Genomic DNA, 19,251 nt, shown 5'->3' on the forward strand with positions numbered 1-19,251 from the left:
AAGGGTAAAATTGGAAGTTCATAAAGTGACACAAATTGTTTATCTCAAACTCTCACTTCTATTTTTATATATAGCATAGGTAGGAATGACAGTTTGGTGTAATTTTTTTGGGGTCATTTTTTGAACTTTCAATTTTATTCTTATAAAAATTAATTTTTATCTTAATTACCTACTCGTATTTGCCATCATAACTATGCTTTCTTTAAAAAAAAAAAAACAAACTTATAATCACCATAAGCATTGTAACTATTAAATTACTATAACCTTATAAATTAAAGTTTTTTTAATGAATTTATATAAATTGTATTAATATTAATTTATTTTAATTATTTATAAACTACACAAATATCGGATGTGTCCTTAGCTAGTTCAAATTAAGTCTTCTTGTTAACTTTGACATTCTTCATCTCCACAATTTGCTCTGATTAGAGTTTTTAGGTATGTGTTGGTAAATGTCAGGATTAACTGTGCTATTGCTATCCCTTCCTTTATTTAAAAAATAAAATAAAATTAATTGTGTTTGTTATTGTTGTCGAAGCGATTTTTTTTAAAAAAAAAATTATTTCTCTTCCTTGTTCGGTTTGATGCAAAGATTTGGGGTTTGGGATTTCTAACACTCAATCGATTATTAAAGTTTGTCAAATTAATTGGAACTTAAAAAATAAAAAATCTTATGAATCTAAGAAAAAGATTTTGAGGAGGATGCCCTGCAACGAGAAATTTATAAAGAGAGCAAAATTATGTTAATGATCAACAAATGTTAAGAAATTTAGTTTACTTATTAAGAACAGGAATACGTCTACTTATTAAGAACAGGTTAACTCAGTTCAAAACCCTTTTTTTTTTTTTAAAGAAAAGAAGGAAAATAAGCACAGTTTAAATTAACGCTGCTGCCACGGCCCGGTTATGGCAATTTAAGCAACCGCGTCTCTCCGTAAACCCTAATGAGTGAGCATTTGATTTCTGGCTCTTGAATGCTCCGTGATCCTGAGATTCTCTACCACCCCCTCGCCGGGCTGCCAATTTTCTTGATTGTGAACCATGAATTTCCTTAAGCGAGCAATTACATCCCAGCTTTCTCATTCTTCTCATCCATCAAGAAAGCCCCTCTTCTTACTCCGCCCCGTCACCCAGTCTTCATATTATTCCACGACCTATAAGCTCAACAACCCGCAAACCAACAAACCCAGAACCCAGAAGCCACCACAAGAACCATCAGGATCGTCTTCTTCGTTGACTTGGTCTCAAAGAGTGAAGAAACAGTCAGAAGAATTGACTGTTTGGCCGAGGCCAAGTGAAATTCCCTTCCAAGCCAAGGTTGCAAATTTAGTGAATCTTATTGGTCACATCACCACTCCGATTAAGTTTCAATCCACCCCAGATGGTAAGTACCTGTCTGGTGCCGTTTTTTCCCAAGAAAATGAAACTTTAGACATTCCTGTGGTATTTGAGGGTGATTTAGCACATGTTGTGGCCTCTCATGTGAAGAAAAACGACTGTGTTTATGTGGTTGGGCGATTGAGTGAGGATCCATTGCCCTTTGTCCTGAGTGAGAGTCAAGGAAAATTTCATCTGTTGGTTGAAAATATCAACTTCGTGCAGGGCTTTGAGAAAAAGGCTTTTGATTTCAAAAGCAAGAAAAGTTCAGCGTCTGACGCTGCTCGAAATGCCCCGTCAAAAACTGCAATTGCTGAAGGTGAAAATGATGCCAGTGAGAAGTATTCAGGGAAGACGGTAGAGACTGGGAACTTTGAGCCAAAAATCTCTCAGACCAGCTTGAGAAATGCTGACACCAGGAGAGATGGGGACTCTGTTTGGAGGGATCTTGTGAACAATCCAACGCATTGGAGGGATTACCGCGAACAGAAGCTTAAAGGATTGGTAAAGGAAAAATACCCAGACTTTAAGAACAAGGATGATGGTACTGCGCTTTGGCTAAACAAAGCTCCCGAATTTGTTTGGTCAGGGCTTCAAAGGCTGGATTTTGATGGTTATGCCCCTAAACAGAAGAATATGAGCGTTGGTAAAGATGAGGAATCTTGGAAGAGTTTGGTGGAAAATCCGAGCAAATGGTGGGACAACAGAGTGGGTAAGAAGAATGCAAAATCCCCTGACTTTAAGCACAAAGAAACAGGGGATGCGCTATGGCTTAACAGCTCGCCAGATTGGGTTTTGTCTAAGTTGCCACCACTGAAAGAGCCACAAACTGCCCCTGCTGGCAAGAAGAATATGCAGGCTACTTGAGCTAAAGTTTGGCAGTGGAGAGCGTTCCAGGTCCAATGTAGCAGTTTATGAAGTATTGGCACTGGAACAATTGAAGCCTCTCCTTGGATTTCTGTGTCTAGTGGTTTTGCTGTGGAGCATCAAGTTAAAATGCCTTCCGCTTTCATTTTAACTTGCACTGTCCTTCCAGTGTTTATTATGTAGTAATTAATTTAGTTTAGGTGATGCGGGTATTCAATTGTTTGAAAACAATCGCATGTTGGGACTTTTTTTGGCTATATATAACTTTCTTCATTATGCCGTCTTAAATCTTACTGGGTATGGGAGACTATTGGGGATTTATCTTACTGTTTTGTGGACTGGCAATGTGAGACTTTATGCGGTAGATATCAAATGCAGCATTACCTGTCACAAGTGAATAGATTGAAAGCGGGAGAAGCTTGGGAGAGGTAGCGACTTACACGAAGTTTTACATAAAGGCAGGTGGATGGGGAGTGTAGATGGTAGAAGATACCAAGTTGGTTTTAATGGTTACTGTTTCTAACAGCTTGCTAAACTATGAAACAACAGGGAGTTTTCCACCTATGAGTTTCTAACAACAAGACAAAAATGAAAGATTGATCTTTGCTTGTCAAGATTAGCTAAACTCTCGAACAATATAGCTGCTTTTGTACTTCGTTTTACTGGTGGAAAAAACTAAAAAATCATAAAAAATGAGGAGCGGAGAAGATGGGAAGACTGTCAACAAACAACAAGAAGACAGACAAGTTGGATCAGTTTTATGTGGGATCTTGATTGAAAAAGCATATACAGGCTACTGCTATCTCAAGGCATAAACTTGCCTAGCGATGGTGCAAAAGAAGATGAACAACTAGCAAAGAATTTGCACTTCGTACACTTTTCTCGCAGGCAACCACATTCCAGATGCTGATGTACGGAAGTGTAATGCTTTGCTTCTCGCTCCATGCGGATTCTTTTTACAATTTGATGCTTACCCAGTGTGACCCTTTCAATCAAGATCTAAAAAATAGATTCTAGGGCCAACTTTTATCAGCTTGGTTAAATTTGCTCAGCTTCTGCTTGAACTTTGATTTCGATTTGCTCTTCCGTATGAATGACATCACCACTTTCCCATATGTAGCCGGAAAAGTCACTTCTCCTCAAGATTGAGGGAGAGGAGGAGAGATTATGATCATGTTGCAGATAAATTGGTTTGTGAAGAATTCAGTTTAGACTTCTAAAAGATTGAAAATGAAGAAAACTTTTATGTCACGGTTAGAAAGTATTTCCACCATCATGTTGTCATAAAACCATCCAGTTCTTCATGAGTTGTATATCTGACCAACTTTTGTCGAAAAGCAGTTCCTCACGATCTCAAACTGACTCTTCCAGATAATTAGTTCGGGCCAGCACAGACCCCTCGAGTTGCCACAGCACAAGTAGGGAGCCTGTTAACAGTAATTAAAAGCTAGATATGAAACAATTTCAAACCGTAAAAAATGCTTCATGTTAAATAGAGATTCAGATACTACAATGGAAGAAGAACATGCCATCAACTACCAATAACAAATAGAAGTGCCAATGCCTTGTAACCATAAAACTGCCTCCCAGCTATCATGGACTCGAGAAAGAAGAGGTTGCAAAATATGAGGGAGAAAGGCAAGGTGGGAAAGTGAGTGAACTAAATATCCAACAGGCAGATATGGAGATTTAAATGAAACTTGTATTTCTCAGAAAAGCAAGATGTTTATAATCAACCTTTCCCTTGATGGGTGAAAGCTGAAAAACACCATGATGATCAAGAATGAAATAAAATAATCAGCATCTGTCAACTTGTACATGAAGTAATGACGTACACTCAACAAGAATGAACATTAAGTCTGCTGGCACAAATTAAGTTACTAGTGAATAGCAGGCTTGGTCTATACGAGTAAATATTTATCCAGAGAACTGTGGATTTAGATTTGTCAAAAGTATATGAACACTCGAGGTTTTATAATAATGCGCCAAGAAGAAGGATCAAGACCTGCAATCATGAAGGAAGCCCACACAATTATGAAAGTATAGCAGCATCATATGGCTTATAGGTATTATGTAAGGGCTTCAAGTGCATCACATTATATGTTTTCACTTAGCAGCAGTTGAATACACTTGTTACAGATAATATGATATATGCTTTACTGCTAGAAGCCACAATCTGAAAAGAAAATTCAATAAGACATACCACGAGAATTTTCATTCAACCTCTGACTTGAGTGTTCAGTATTTTCAGTTTTCATGGCCAACTGCTCATCTCTGGATAGGGACATAGCCAGCATCCAGCATCTGCAAGAACATTTCCTCTAGCATAATATATATTTTGCCTCTTTCTGGATGCAAACCATCTTCTGCAGAAAATACATGGATTTTATCTTTAACTTCTATCCAACTCTGGCCTGGAACTTTTCTGACACCCTTTTGTTTCATCAAGTTCCTCAATGCAGCAAAATCTTTCCAATAGCCAGTAGAAGCATATATACTGGAAAGTAGCACATGAGCAGTAGAATTGTAAGGATCGATTTTCAGAATATTCTCTGCAGCCCTTTTCCCAATTTCAATATTTTTGTGGGTCCTACAGGCAGCTAAAAGAGTTTTCCACACCACAATATCTGGATCAAAAGCCATTTGATTAATGAAAGCTTCTGCTTCATTGATGCAACCAGCTCGAGCAAGTAAGTCAACAACACACGAGCAATGCTCTCTTGTAGGTGCTATCCTATGTTGCATTTCCATAGTATTGAACAAGTGCAATCCTTCCTCGACCAGACCAACATGACTACAAGCTGTCAGAACTCCAACAAAGGTCACTTCATTTGGCTTTACGCCTGAATTTCTCATTCTTGTAAACAGTTTCAAGGCTGCTTCACCATACCCAAACTGTGCATAGCCAACAATGAGAGAACTCCACAAAACGACATCAGGGTTTTCAATGCAGTCAAAGAGCTTCTGAGCATTTTCAAGAGATCCACACTTAACATACATGTCAACCAGTCCATTCATGATGGCCAAGTCCTGCTTGAGAGCAGTTTTACATGCATAACAATGAGTTTGATCTCCCATTTCTAAAGAAGTGACTTTCCCACAACAGACTAGCACATTTACAACAGTAATATGATCGGGCTTGTTTGGAGACAGTAGCATCAGGTTTAATAAAGAGAAAGCCTTTTCAGCCCGATCGTTTTGCATGCATACAGAAATAATAGCGTTCCAAGAAACCAGATCTGCTTTGCATTGAATCTCGTAGAAGATTTTAAATGCCTCAGCTACATCTGAACAACTGGCATAAATTGACAGCAATGTATTACACACTGGGACATCTAGATCAAAACCTGTTTTGATAATGTAGGAGTGTATTTGCTTTGCCTGAAGCACATATGATGGACTTGTGAAGGCGCACAGCAAAGATCGAATAGTAACATCATCGGGCTTCAAGTTTAAGTTCCTCATTTGGGAGAATGTTGACAATGCTTTGTTTGATTCACCACCATAAGCAAACCCAGAAATAATGGCATTCCATGACACTACATCAGGGTCTTCTATCTGGAAAAAAGCAGTTTCTGAAGCACCAAGTAAACCACATTTTCCATACATATCAGTAACAGCGCAACCAGAATATTCATTTCTCTCAAACCCAAACTTTATACTCACCCCATGTATCTGTCTCCCGTATTCTGGCTGGATAAGCCTTCCACAGGCAGTAAAAACACTGCCAAAAACAAATTCATTTGGCTCGCAATTACTTTGCCGAAGCATCTCCTTGAAACAGTATAGAGCTTCTAATTCGTAGCCAAGTTGTGAAAACCCAGCAATCATTGAACTCCAAGAAATTAAATCCTTTAAGTTAATCCGCAAAAATACATCCTGTGCATCGATAATTAGACCGAACTTTGTGTACATTGTAATCAGGGCATTTTGAGCTATAAGATGAGAACCGTGCTCTGACTTGATGACATGAGCATGCAACTGCCTCCCTAACATAACCTCACTCAAACTTGAGCAAGCTTTTATTATGCTTCCAAATGTATATTGATCAGGCAAAAGGTCTGCCTGTAGCATTTGAGAGTAAAGGTTTATTGCTTCAATTTCTTGATCATTTTGAGAGTAGCTAGCAATAACTGAAGTCCAAGAAACCACATTCCTCTCTGCCATCTCATCAAAGACCTTTCGAGCATCTGTCACTGAACCGCATTTTCCATACATGTTAAGAATATGATTCTGAAGGATCATGTCAGCCTGAAAGTTGGACATCAAAATATGCTTATGGATTTTCCTCCCACGTTCTAGAAATCTTAAAGATGCACAGGAGGAGATCAAATGAGTATAGGTACTAGGATAAACATTATAGGAGGTATTCTTTTCTATGAAGTCAAATGCCTTGAGAGCTTCTTTAAATAATTTTTGCTTGCAGATGGAGCTTATGTAATCATTACTAGACTGTTCATTCTGGAAATTAGGAGTTGGAGTTGCTAGAGTGCCCAGTTTGGCATTAGTACAGGTAAAAGCTAGTCTGGGTTTCAACCTTTGTATCATCGTGATACGAGTTCAGGGGAATGAAGATTGGAAAGCTACAAGCACCATCGTGGACACTCTTATGGCTTTTGGAGGCATTTCACCACAAAGCATGGGCTGAATTGTCTAACAGAGAGAAAGCAGGTGGCGTAAGCATAAAGCACCGAAGCATAAGCAACTTGAGGGACACAATAGGTATGCATCGATCCTGAGTGCCGTCAGTCCACCTTAAGAGGAAAAGCAAAACATTCCAAGCTCAAGCGTGACTTCTACTCAGCTTGAAAGGAGTAACTGAACAAGCAAATGGTAGAGAATGATGAATCGGGTTCGGCGAAGTCAATAAACAACGGCCGAATGATCCTGTTATAATGTGGATTGATCTCAAATAGTTCTACTGGGCAATTTATCGAGCATCACGTGCACAAAGCAAAAGTTCCCTGCCTGCCAACCCACCAAAAAAATGGAGAAAAAGAATTCTGCAATATACATAGAGACGGATGCACTTTAGCATTCAGGAGAAGAGTCAATCGAGCACCCCACGTGAGTCGCGACGAAATTAACTGAATTGGATCGGGTCGGTTTTGTGGTAATGATTGGCTGGTTCCGGGCAGACGTAGTTTCGGGCAGTCTTTTTTGGTGCACTACAGCAGCAGAGGGCTCCCGTTGCGACTTCGCTACCCAGTCGAGGTGCTTACTGCAGAGGCCCCGTCCTGGACCTATACACGTGGCAGCCCAGGAGGGTCTGAGCTGGGCCTAGACCCCCAGGCCCACGGGAACCGTCCCGCGGCCCCCCGCCGTTAGGGCTCCAAGGGGCTCCAGAGAGCAATCCCGCCTAGGTCGGGATTGTTCGCGGGATTGTTCCCCCTCAGTGCGGGATTGAGGCTATTCTGGACAGGTCCCGAAATGTACGGAGGTCGGGCTCCTAAGCAGGTATAAATAATAACGCACACCGGCTGCGCAAGGTACGCTCACTATTGGACAATTACTCCCGACCGTTCTACTTCCCGTGAACCTCACTCACCGGAAAACTAACTTGACCGTCGGAGTGCCCTCGGGGACGACCTCAGGACCCCTGTTAGTTCACTCTCTTGTTTGTCTTTCAGGCTTAGGACGCGCTCTTTCCATCAGCAAGCCGAGCTCATTAGCTCAGTTCGGTCCGGGGAAGTTCCGTGCTTCTTCACTTACCGTTGTGTTTTTTTTTTTTTTTACCAACAATGTTAAACAAGAAGCAACTAAATTCACCCCACTAGAGAATACCAAAAGGCTAGCTGACTTTTGGCATCCCCCATGGAACTTAACTACAACTCACACACACCACTCACAAACGATGTGGGGCTCGGGACGGGGAACAAGGGAACTAATCCACTCACTCTGTTTTTACACCTCGTCACTGGTCAATTTTCTTTTGTCAACAATGTTAAGCAATAAGCAACTAAATTCACTCCACGAAAGAATACCAAAAGGCTAGCTGACTTTTGGCACACCCCCCATGGAACTTAACTACAACTCACACACACCACTCACAAACGATGTGGGACTCGGGACAGGGAACAAAGGAACTAACCCACTCACTCTGTTTTTACACCTCGCCACTGATCAATTTTCTTTTGCCAACAATGTTAAGCAAGGCGTTTACCGTTGTGTGATTCTCTTATTTCCCCTTTGTCCGCTGTTTTGGAATTAATTGGAATTTGGCTCGTCTATTTTGCATAATTGTGTCAATCAAGCCTTTCTCAAACTTTATTTTGTCATTTTGACCCTTTATTTCTTGTATTGAAACTGGAGGACCATTTGATGTTTACTTTTCTCTTATTTATACTAACACAAGGGGATCGATGAATTTAGAGATTAAATATTTTTATATATACATCACCATGAATATGTGCAGACGAGCACAGTGATGCCATCACTATTTATAAATCCCTTCAACATTTTTTTTTCTGTACTTTTCTATCCAATCTGTAGAATATATCGGAGCAACCAAATAATTACTGGACAAAAAAAAAAAAAAAGAAATCCATTGCAAAAAAAAAAGTATTGCACAATGCCATGTTCAATTCTTATGTTACAATTATTACATGCGTTTAAGAATTAGTCAGAGATATTTTGGTCGTAAAAAATATAACTTTATCTTAAACTCGTCAAAATTTTGACTACAAGGTGTAAAATGTATATATTTGGAGTTCAGGGGACAAAGTGTTATAAGAGCCCAAATTTAGGGGGGCAAAGCGTAATTAATCCAAAAAATGAAATCCATTTAAAAAAAAAAAATGTTGCACAATGCCATGTTCAATTCATGTCACATCCCAAATTGTTAATTCGCACATTAAGAGAGAGAGAGAGAGAGAGAAATGAGCTAGGGTGCATAATTATTAGTTTCAAGAGATAAAGGCTAATTCCTAATCCTTGAATTGCATTCCATCTTCAAAGCAAAATTATGGTCTGTAAGTTGCTTAGTAAATTATTACTATCTGTTTTAATCACATGGCACAGGATTAAGTACTTGAAAAGATTCCAATTTGTGGGAACAGTTCCTCACTAATGTCCATTGTTTTTCTTGTATAATGTCCTTGTTAAGTGTTAACAACTTAGGTGATGATTTTGCATTTCAACCACTATTTGGTGCAGAGAGTTGAGAGACGGTACCCCCAACTTCTGCTTCGGAACATTCTATATTCAGTCGTTTTTCTTTTGCTTCAAGTGATGACTACGTCTTAACTCACAACCCAATGAAAACAACTGCAGAGATGATACTCACCAAATATCAATCATGCATAAGTGTTAGTTGGCTCCCGCCATTTTCAGAAACTACTCACATTCTTGGCCGACATCCGACCATATATATATCCATAATTCCCAGCCACATTTCCAATGCTGAAACAGGACTCAACATCAGTTCAGAAAATATCGGAGAGTCATGGGGTCGGTCGAAAGATCAAGGAAGAAGGTCCAGTTGTGGAAGAAAGCAATTGTCCATTTTATGTTATGTTTTGTAATGGGATTCTTCACCGGCTTTGCTCCAACGGGCAAGTCTTCAATATTTTCTAGTCGCGTTTCAGTCTCGAACAGATCAGATTTTTCTCCACAACCCTTGGAAGTGCTTCAATATCAATCAAAATTCCAAAGTTATAATAGAAGTCTGTTGGATGGAAGTCCTGCTGCAGTGCCAGAGGCAACGTCGAAATCTGATCGCGACGCGTATGATGACCATCATCCTCCAAAAATATCGAAGGAGGAAGAAAATGAAGGAGACTTAATCCCAAGAAAGCTCGTGATTATCGTAACTCCAACGAGCATGAAAGATACGCGCCGAGGGGTGCTGCTCAGGAGGCTTGCAAACACGTTAAGATTGGTTCCTCAGCCGCTGCTATGGGTGGTTGTGGAGCAGCAGTCTGACTCCGATGAAGCGTCGGAGATTCTCAGAAAGACGGGCATCATGTACAGGCATTTGGTTTTCAAGGAGAACTTTACTGATATGCGAGCCGAAATGGATCATCAAATAAATGTTGCACTCAGTCATATCGAGCACCACAGACTAAGTGGCATAGTTCATTTTGCAGGGCTCTCCAACGTGTATGATCTCAGTTTCTTCGACGAGATCAGAGCCATTGAGTAAGTTCTTATTTGGTTTTTGACTTTCTTCGACATTAATTTCGAATTTATCTTGCACCAAGGAATTCAGGTTTGGTGCATTTACATGGTGCAGGGCATTTGGGACGTGGCCTATGGCGTTCTTATCAGCAAATAGAAAGAAGGTTAATATAGAAGGACCTGTATGCGAATCATCAGAAGTCATGGGCTGGCATCTGAAGAACTCGAGCAATCTGTCAACAGATACGATGAAACCCGCAATGCACGTCTCAGGCTTTGCATTCAACAGCTCAGTTTTATGGGATCCAGAGAGATGGGGTCGTACTTCATCTGCCCAAGACACCTCTCAGGTTTGCATTTTCCCAATTAATTAATGCACTTTCAAAGTTACTAGTGCTAGTAATAATTAACAAGAGATGAATATAATAGGAAATCATAGCTTAACCACAACAACGCGTTTACCTTGCGGTTGAGAAAAGATTGCGATCGTTTTCTGGCTGTAGTTGTACTCTGTACTACGCTGGCTTAATAATAAGTACAACGTCTGTGTTGTTGTGTCTCCCTTTTCCCTAACTACCCCAAAATAGGCACTCACTGCTCTTCTTTTTTTTTTTTGGTAACGATAATAGTTGTATAGCTTAATCTAGCCTATTCTAAGAAAAGAGGGAGCCGACGGAAAAGAAAAAGTCACAATTAAATGGCAACCACATTTAAGTAGCAAACTGGGCGGCAAGGATTGAACCCTTGACCTCCTACTCAACTGAGGAATTTTCCCGTCGGAGGAAGTCACAATTAAATGGCAATCACAATTAAGTAGCAAAGTGGGTGGTAAGGATTGAACTCTTGACCTCTCACTCAAAGAATTTTTTCATTGGAGGAAGTCATAATTAAATGACAATCACAATTAAATAGCAAAGTAGGTGGCAAGGATTGAATCCCTGACCTACCACAAAAATAGAAAGCACTCACTGCTAACTCATCAATCATCACAACCTCCTTAGTCCGTACATGCAAAGAGGGTAAACTTCATAATTGCTCGGCCAAGCTAACTCGTCCTATCCAAACCTACTAATACCATCTTGTAAAGCTAATGCAGAGCAATGATCGCGTAAATTTGGGTACACTTTTTTCCTTTCTCATGTCAATTTGGCCAACTCCCAAATTCCTTGCTTTGCAAATGATCGATTGAGTGATGTGAGATCTAGCTCGAGTCTTCAAGATTAATCAACTTAAGTATAAAGGCTTGAAATTAATGGATTCAAAGCAATAGCGTTGAAGACATCTTAGCCTTGCGCAGGAAATTAAGGGCATGTTTAGATTGCTGTTTTCTAAGGAAAAGCTTTTACCTTTTTTTGTGAATATATTTTGCGATTATCTTTTTATCTCACGTACATTATTATATCGTTGCATCCAAGATTACTAAACTGCTAGTGACATATTCGGCATTTGGATTGATGTATTACAAATTCACGTGACATAATTCATAACCCAAATTTTATAAGTTGATCCTTGCATCAATCTCTGCTACAACGGAAAAACGAAAATATTTATTTTTTTTCTAAAAAAAAAAGTTGTTCAAGCTTCATAATTATGAGGAGGACATGCAAGTAACAATACACTGAACTTGAAAAGGAGGCGGTGGTGCTGTTATTAGTCCGTAAGTAACTCTTGACTGAACTTCGTCACCTTATTTTTCCGCAGGATTCACTAAAATTCGTGAAGAAAGAAGTTCTTGAAGAGGAGACGCAATTGAAAGGAATTCCATCAGATGATTGCTCCAAAGTATTACTGTGGAATCTCGACATTTCACATTCCAGCGTAAAAAAGATGGTTACCGATAAACGATAATCTGGTTGATGTTAGTCCAAAAGCAAATACTAGGATTGCCCATATTTGGCAAAATGTACAAGGGAATATCAAAGTGGAGGAACAAAAATTTTGTCACTCGATTTTTTTTTATATGTTTCTTATAATTCTACAACTTTTTGGCTAATCAATTGTTAAGCTATTGTAAAGGAAATATCATTGAACAAATGACCAGAGTTGGGAATCTTCAATGACAAATTCGTCTATGTTTTAAGACCAGGCCACAACTGCTACATATTTATGTACTCCCAACAACTGTTAGTTGAGACTTTCCAACTTCCCGGTTTATCAAATCATTCGCGATAATCCCCTTTTGCCCAATTGTTAGATGTATTGTTAGCTCAGAGCTTTGTGGAGTATTAGAAACACCTACAAATAATAAATTGCTGTCCTGTTGGGCAACATGATACTGTAGGTGATAAAGATACTTGAAGGTCGGCATCAAAGGTCAATAAATAAATGAATCAAAGGTGAATCAAAGGATCGTCGTTTTTTAGCACATAAATTCAAAAAAAAAATTTCTAATTTTGTAGTAGTATTTCGTAAATGAACTGTTTCAAGTAATGTCTAAGTAAATATGAACTTATCTACTACCGTGTTGGTAATTAGTAATGACAATTAGGACGAGTGTCGATGAGTTAATGGAGTGGGATAGAGGGTAATTTTTTTCCCCTTCCCTTCCTCCCGGTTAAAAAATGGAGACTGGGGATGGGAGAGTACACCCCCATTCTATTCCTCTACCTTGTCACCCGCCCGATAAAACATACTTAATATTATTAGGTATAATAACTATATTATTAGTTATAAATATTAGATTATATATGTGTAATATAATTAATATTATTAGCTATACTAATACAAATTATTGATTGGTTATACTAATATGTATATACTAAATTATTAATTACATTTTTATTAATTATAGATTTATTCTATTTATGCATTTTTTTTTACTAATTATAAACTTTTTTGCCCTGTGGGGCGAGCGGATGACGGCGGACCAGGTGAGGGTTGGAGATCTTTGGCAATGGCGCTAGGAAGGATCCCCCGCCCATCTCATGCCCCATTGCCATTCCTATCGATGACAAACACACAGTACTTTAAACATAATGCCCAATTGTATGTTGGCTCTCCTGTGGCTAAATTAATGATGGAGCAAACACTTTGAGAAAATTTTATATACATTGTTAGTGTATACACTATCACGGTTGAATGGATGACACATGAATAAATTTTAAATTTTAAATTCAAAATTTACACATGCATCATATATTTAATAGTGATAATATATATACTGACAGTGTATATAAAATTAATCCAAATACTTTAGCTAATATCCATGTAATCTCTAATTTGTCAAATAATCAATCCTTACCTGTCAAAAAATGTTATGGCAAGTGATAAAATTGAATTGACCCCTCGGGTTGGCTCGACTGGTGCTGGGGATGCCTCCTTAGGTCTTGGCATCGTGTGGTTGCGGTTCGATCCCTGTTATCGTCTTGTATCTTCTGGGGGGTGGGGGCACAAGCGGAGTTAGACCTGTTAACGGGTCGAATCCGGACCGGAATTCATTATTTCGGACCCGAACCCGTTACTATTATACCGGTTTCGTATCCGGCCCGTTTACCCGACGGGTCTTCTACTCTATGTTCCGGACCCGGATCCGACGGGTCTACTCGAATCCGGGTCCGGGTCTACCCGAAAAAATAGCTGAAACCTGTTTTACAACAAAATTAGAAAAAGCATTACTTTTTTTTTATTAAGAAAGGTCAATTTAATTTTGTCCAACAAGTATTATTTCAATGTTGTCACTTGGTTAAAGTCTTAGCTGGGCTATATTGCATGTGTTAATTAACATCTTCTAGATATAATGTTTAGCATTGATAAATACTTTTTGTAAGATTCAAATTCGTGCTTTTGCAACAGGTGTTGTATATGCCAAAGGCTCTTCATGTCCGTGGATAATATTTAGTTGTTTTGGCCTTTGGGGTATAGAAGTAAATTTGGGGTATAAATTTGGGATATATTATTGGTATATATATCTATTTTATATCCGGATACGGGTCAAATACGGGCCGGAATGATGTATTCCGTATTCGACCCATTTTTTTGTTTGACAAAATGGATTCGGATTCGGGTTCGGGTAACGGAATTATATTCCTACCCGGACCCGTAAAATTTTGACGGATCCGGGTCGAATCCGGGTCTAGACCCGGCCGGTTGACAGTCCTAAGCGGAGTGGGAATAGTCGGGCTCGGAAATATAATCCGTCGAATCCCGAATACTCACTACGTCAGAAAAAAAAAGAAAAAAAGTGATAAAATTGAATTGACTAATTTAAAAAAAGGGGCAAGTAAATTGAACATTCTTATGACGATGCAATAACAAAAATTTATCTCCCAGAGAATCTGTCTATGTTGAAGACTAGAGTCAATTGGATTTCTATTTTGAAAAATTTTTGTAAAAAAATATATTGTAACGATTTGATGTATGTGAAGTTAAAAAAATAATTAAAAAATATACTCACAAAAAAATTTAATAAAATTTCGCAAAAAACTGCATCCCAAATAATAAAATTAAAATAAAAAAAGGTATTTTGAATAATAAAGATGTCGCCATCAGCCTATCACTTCTAACAGTTGGGACTTAATAAATTGGAATGGAAAGGTAAACTAATTTTGACCAAAGCTGTCCTAACGTGCATAATGCATGTAAATTTGGCCCCTCATACTGTAGATTTGTAAATCTCTTTTTACATTCATAATTAGTCTATTTGTTAATGAGTGCTACAACAAAAAAGAAAAACTTTTAGTTGTGTTTGCTTCCTTCAAATAATACAGTATCAAGAAAAGATTTGGTGCCCCATTTGTGTACCGTACTAATATGATCACCCAATAAAAAAAAAAGACAAAGAAAGATACCAATCCTAAATTAGAAGAAGAAATGGGTGGCATCCAATCATATTATTCCTGAAGATAAAAATAGTAGAGGTCTGATAATTCTAAGTGGGGTCCCACAAAACCCAGCTCCAAATGTGGGGTCAGATTAGCAAAACCAGCTGTGATTCCTCACGTTCTGAATTCTGATCGTTGAACTCAGCTCCTCCTGTCCTCTCCCCTCTCCTCCTCTCTTTGCCTCTTTGGCTGGCTTTTCAAGATCTGGTTTTTATCTCTCTCCCACACAGCTCACTACAAAGTCCACTACTACTCCAAAAGGGGTCCAACTAAACCCCTCCTCCGAAACTTGTAAAATCTTCCTGCGTCTAGCTTGTGAGAGCTTCTCTATTGTTGTAACAGAAACAGAGGAGAGAGCAGGAATTGTCAGGAAGAGAAGAACAAACACAGAGAGAAAAGCTGTCAAGAGATCTGTCAAGTACTCCTCTTCTCAGGTGAGCTGCACAATAAAGCTTTTCTTGGAAAATGAAAGATCTTTTCTTGGATGGATAGTTTTGTTGCCTGAACTTGCTGTATCGGCAATTGGGTCCGATTTTGCTGCCAGATATTCAAATATGTTACTATAAGTTTACTTGACTCTTGGAGATGTATATGCTATATTTGGTGTTTGGTAACGTGGCAGAGGAAAGAAAATTGGAATGTGATAGATTAAATCTATTCTGATCTGGGGCCTGGACACTGAATCTTCTGAATTAATGAGTGTATTGTGCCAATGGGTTTAGTTGAACAGGGGTTTACAAACATTTTACTAAGTTTGGTTTTCTTTATATTCTTGGTGTTTATTTCACTTTCTGTACCAGGAATTCTGAGAAACCGAACTGTAGTTTCCAATCTGTGTGTGTTCCTGGAATTTATTATGCATTCTGCAGTTTTAGACTTCCAGTTTGCATTTTCGTTTTCATTAGCATTCATTAGTTCGCATGGTTATGATATTGAATAGCTATCTAACTGCTGAAGTAGCGCGTTTTTCTAGGTGAACAGCTCATGTAAAAGCGTAATATTTGTTGAGGATATGTTTTGGTTTTGTTTGTGAAACAGGAAGAACTGAGGAATGATAAGAAGATGGGCAGGAAAGGAAGCTGGTTTTCTTCAGTGAAGAAGGCTCTGAGCCCAAAATCTAAGGATAAAAGAGACCAGGTTTGTGAAAATGTCCGTTGTGATTCTTGGATGCTGAAAATTTGACATTGGACGCCAGATTTATTTTTACTCTTTTTTTTTTTCAGAAGGAAAGTAAGAAAAAATGGTTGGGCAAGGAGGGGACCTCAGTTACCGACTCTTCTACTCTAGAGACTATCACAGTATCTCATCCTCATCCCGTCCCAGTGGAAGAGGTGAAATTGACGGACGTAGAGGATGAACAGACGAAACATGCTTACTCCGTAGCTGTTGCCACTGCTGCAGCTGCTGAAGCTGCTGTTGTGGCCGCTCAGGCTGCTGCAGAAGTTGTTTGGCTAACTTCTGCAGCTCCATTTCCGGGGAAATCAGTGGAGGAGGTGGCAGCAATTAGGATTCAGACTGCATTCCGAGGATATCTGGTACAATGCTGTCCTTGGCTAATGCATCAAACCCCCATTGATTCCATTTGCTCTGATGGATATCTTTTCTGATCTGTCACATGTAGCCTTTCTATTAGGGACAAAGTTTGGTTAAAAAGTTTTTTACCACCTTTCTCCTTGTACGAGATGAGTTTGTTTCTCTGACCTTACGATGTTATGTTGGATAAAGCATTCTCTTTATAAAGTCAAATTTCTCTGCCTGTCTTAATTAGAATATGTGATTGATTGATATTTGGATCAAGAAAATTTGTGATCTTTTCTTCCTTCCATATTTTTCTTATTTGATGATAAACAGACTTGATTATGTGGGAATGAACTTTTAAACTGGATATACTGTTTTTATCAGGCAAGGAGGGCTTTGAGAGCCCTAAGGGGGCTTGTCAGGTTGAAATCACTTGTAGATGGGCCTACTGCTAAACGCCAGACTGCAAACACCCTGAAATGCATGCAAGCTCTGTCTCGTGTGCAATCACAGATTAATTCTAGAAGGATCAGAATGTCAGAAGAGAACCGGGCTCTTCAAAGACAGCTCCTACAGAAACAAGCAAAAGAACTTGAGAGCTTGAGGGTTGGTTTTCTTCCTTATTGTTGATTTCTTTGGAAAAGATCTTTTGCTAATGTGAATTAATAAGTAATCATCCCTCTGTAAAGGTCAGAAGCAACAGTAATGGTGATTAGGTTGGTAGATTTCCCATTGACTGAACTTTAGGGGCTATATTTTGTGAAAATGTGATGGTTGGAAGTGAACAGTTGCTCAAGCAGGTCAGGTTTTGAGTCCCTAGTGCCGATGAACCTTGCCAGTGTGTTCTAATTTAATATGACATACTTATTCATGTTGCCTAGAAGGCATTTAAAATCTTGCTGGGCCAGTCTTCCTTTATACAAACTGTGAGGTTGTCCTCAAAGATGGTGCAGGGATTACTATCAGCGTTGGAGGTTTTGGCAATTAACATGGTTATCTTATTTGGCTTCACTCATCTAATTAGAAATGCATTAACTATTATGACAGATGGGGGAGGAATGGGATGATAGTCTACAATCAAGAGAGCAAATTGAAGCAAATTTACTGCATAAATATGAAGCAGCATTGAGACGAGAAAGAGCCCTAGCATATTCATACTCCCATCAGGTACTTGACTCAGCTTTCCCTATTGCATGTTCAATTCTTCTGAACAAAAGAAAGATGGATAACAGCACTCACTTCTGTACCTCTATCGTGATATATGTGGCTAAAATTTTGTTCTACAATCCATTTGGGAGTTTAATTTACCACGCATATCTTGCGATCATGTTGTTCTTAAGAACTATGCTGCAATTCTAGTGTTTGCAAAGGTCATATTCTATGCAATCAAACAAATAACCCCGAAAAAATAAAAAGAAACAAAAAATCTGTCAAGTTTCATAGCTTTTGAGAATTCTCCGTCACATAACATGGATATTGTATTCAACAGCAAACCTGGAAAAAGTCAGCAAGATCCCCCAACTTACTGTTTATGGACCCCACGAATCCCCACTGGGGTTGGAGCTGGTTAGAAAGATGGATGGCAGCTCGGCCTTGGGAGCAAAACACTGGTGAGAAAGAACTGAATGGTGACCACTCATCAGTTAAAAGTGCAAATCTGAGCATTGCAGCTGGAGAAATCACCAAGGCTTTTGCCCGTCATCAGCTAAATTCTGATAACCCTTCATCACCAGCCAGCCAAAAGCCAAATCATCCTTCCACCAGCCAGTCTCCTAATACTCCTCCATCCAAGCTGAGTCCTTCAATAGCTGCAAGAAAATTGAAATCTGCTAGCCCAAAAGTGAGTGTGCCAAGCCAAGATGACGACTCCAGGAGCGTTTTCAGCGTGCAGTCAGAGAGAAACAGGCGGCATAGTATTGCCGGGTCATCCGTGAGAGATGATGAGAGCCTGTCAAGTTCTGCATCGGTACCAAGTTACATGGCTTCCACTCAGTCAGCAAAGGCTAAGACACGCTTGCAAAGCCCGTTGGGACGCGAAAATGGGACACCAGAAAAGGCATCAGGGGCTCCTGTAAAAAAGCGTCTCTCTTATCCACCATCACCAGCTAGAGCTAGGCAGCATTCAGGTCCCCCTAGAGTTAATAGCAGCCCTATCACCGATCATGTCGTCAATGGAGGGAAAAAGGAATAACACTGCATTTATTTCCAGCAAATGCTGTCTGTTTTTTATAGAAAAAGTTACTGCAGACACGAATAAGGGACAAAGAGGGAAATGAAGATGCGATCATTTCATTTGTTATATCATGATCGTCTACAGTTAGTCTGAATTCATTGTGTTGCTGGCATGGTTTGAGGGATGAATCTTGCCACTGGAGTTCTTTTATTCCTTTATTGCAGCTGTTATAGATTGTAATATTGTCAACAATTTTTACAAAAACATGAATTCTTGATTGTGATTATGTGTTTATTTTAACCTTGAATGTGCCTCAAGTACAGTAAACGTCATTCGAACTATTGATCCTCATTTTCATTTTTATTCATTCTTTTGTAT

General features: G+C 39.1%; 4 protein-coding genes across 4 annotated transcripts; 3 read left to right on the forward strand and 1 right to left on the reverse strand.

Moving 5' to 3' along the window:
* The first annotated feature begins 906 nt into the window (after positions 1-906).
* Positions 907-2,520, forward strand: LOC113774754 (protein OSB2, chloroplastic-like). The gene has a single exon (XM_027319365.1). It carries the CDS (start codon positions 1,042-1,044, stop codon positions 2,242-2,244), a length of 1,203 nt encoding a protein of 400 aa, XP_027175166.1. The 5' UTR covers positions 907-1,041; the 3' UTR covers positions 2,245-2,520.
* A 114-nt stretch (positions 2,521-2,634) lies between these two features.
* LOC113774752 (pentatricopeptide repeat-containing protein At3g53360, mitochondrial) lies at positions 2,635-7,169 on the reverse strand. The gene is made up of 2 exons (XM_027319364.1): positions 4,448-7,169; positions 2,635-3,671 (listed from the first exon to the last, which is right to left on the reverse strand). Exon 1 carries the CDS (start codon positions 6,790-6,792, stop codon positions 4,513-4,515), a length of 2,280 nt encoding a protein of 759 aa, XP_027175165.1. The 5' UTR covers positions 6,793-7,169; the 3' UTR covers positions 2,635-3,671; positions 4,448-4,512.
* A 2,476-nt stretch (positions 7,170-9,645) lies between these two features.
* Positions 9,646-12,419, forward strand: LOC113775289 (probable beta-1,4-xylosyltransferase IRX9). The gene is made up of 3 exons (XM_027320101.1): positions 9,646-10,383; positions 10,478-10,712; positions 12,064-12,419. Exons 1-3 carry the CDS (start codon positions 9,689-9,691, stop codon positions 12,208-12,210), a joined length of 1,077 nt encoding a protein of 358 aa, XP_027175902.1. The 5' UTR covers positions 9,646-9,688; the 3' UTR covers positions 12,211-12,419.
* Positions 12,420-15,330: 2,911 nt separating this feature from the next.
* Positions 15,331-19,180, forward strand: LOC113774714 (protein IQ-DOMAIN 1-like). Its single transcript, XM_027319316.1, has 6 exons — positions 15,331-15,616; positions 16,221-16,319; positions 16,406-16,717; positions 17,085-17,306; positions 17,748-17,867; positions 18,190-19,180. Exons 2-6 carry the CDS (start codon positions 16,245-16,247, stop codon positions 18,889-18,891), a joined length of 1,431 nt encoding a protein of 476 aa, XP_027175117.1. The 5' UTR covers positions 15,331-15,616; positions 16,221-16,244; the 3' UTR covers positions 18,892-19,180.
* Positions 19,181-19,251: the final 71 nt, after the last annotated feature.

The sequence above is a fragment of the Coffea eugenioides genome, chromosome 6 (genome assembly GCF_003713205.1).
Source record: "Coffea eugenioides isolate CCC68of chromosome 6, Ceug_1.0, whole genome shotgun sequence".
NCBI lineage: Eukaryota > Viridiplantae > Streptophyta > Magnoliopsida > Gentianales > Rubiaceae > Coffea > Coffea eugenioides.

Excerpts from the sequence above, each read along its gene's own strand:
- LOC113774714 (XM_027319316.1), top strand. The coding sequence starts at position 16,245 with ATGGGCAGGAAAGGAAGCTGGTTTTCTTCAGTGAAGAAGGCTCTGAGC. Across the intron at positions 16,320-16,405 it reads CTAAGGATAAAAGAGACCAG|AAGGAAAGTAAGAAAAAATG; the intron begins GTTTGTGAAAAT and ends TTTTTTTTTCAG. Across the intron at positions 17,868-18,189 it reads CATATTCATACTCCCATCAG|CAAACCTGGAAAAAGTCAGC; the intron begins GTACTTGACTCA and ends TGTATTCAACAG.
- LOC113775289 (XM_027320101.1), top strand. The coding sequence starts at position 9,689 with ATGGGGTCGGTCGAAAGATCAAGGAAGAAGGTCCAGTTGTGGAAGAAA. Across the intron at positions 10,384-10,477 it reads GACGAGATCAGAGCCATTGA|GGCATTTGGGACGTGGCCTA; the intron begins GTAAGTTCTTAT and ends TACATGGTGCAG. Across the intron at positions 10,713-12,063 it reads CTGCCCAAGACACCTCTCAG|GATTCACTAAAATTCGTGAA; the intron begins GTTTGCATTTTC and ends ATTTTTCCGCAG.
- LOC113774754 (XM_027319365.1), top strand. The coding sequence starts at position 1,042 with ATGAATTTCCTTAAGCGAGCAATTACATCCCAGCTTTCTCATTCTTCT.
- LOC113774752 (XM_027319364.1), bottom strand. The coding sequence starts at position 6,792 with ATGATACAAAGGTTGAAACCCAGACTAGCTTTTACCTGTACTAATGCC.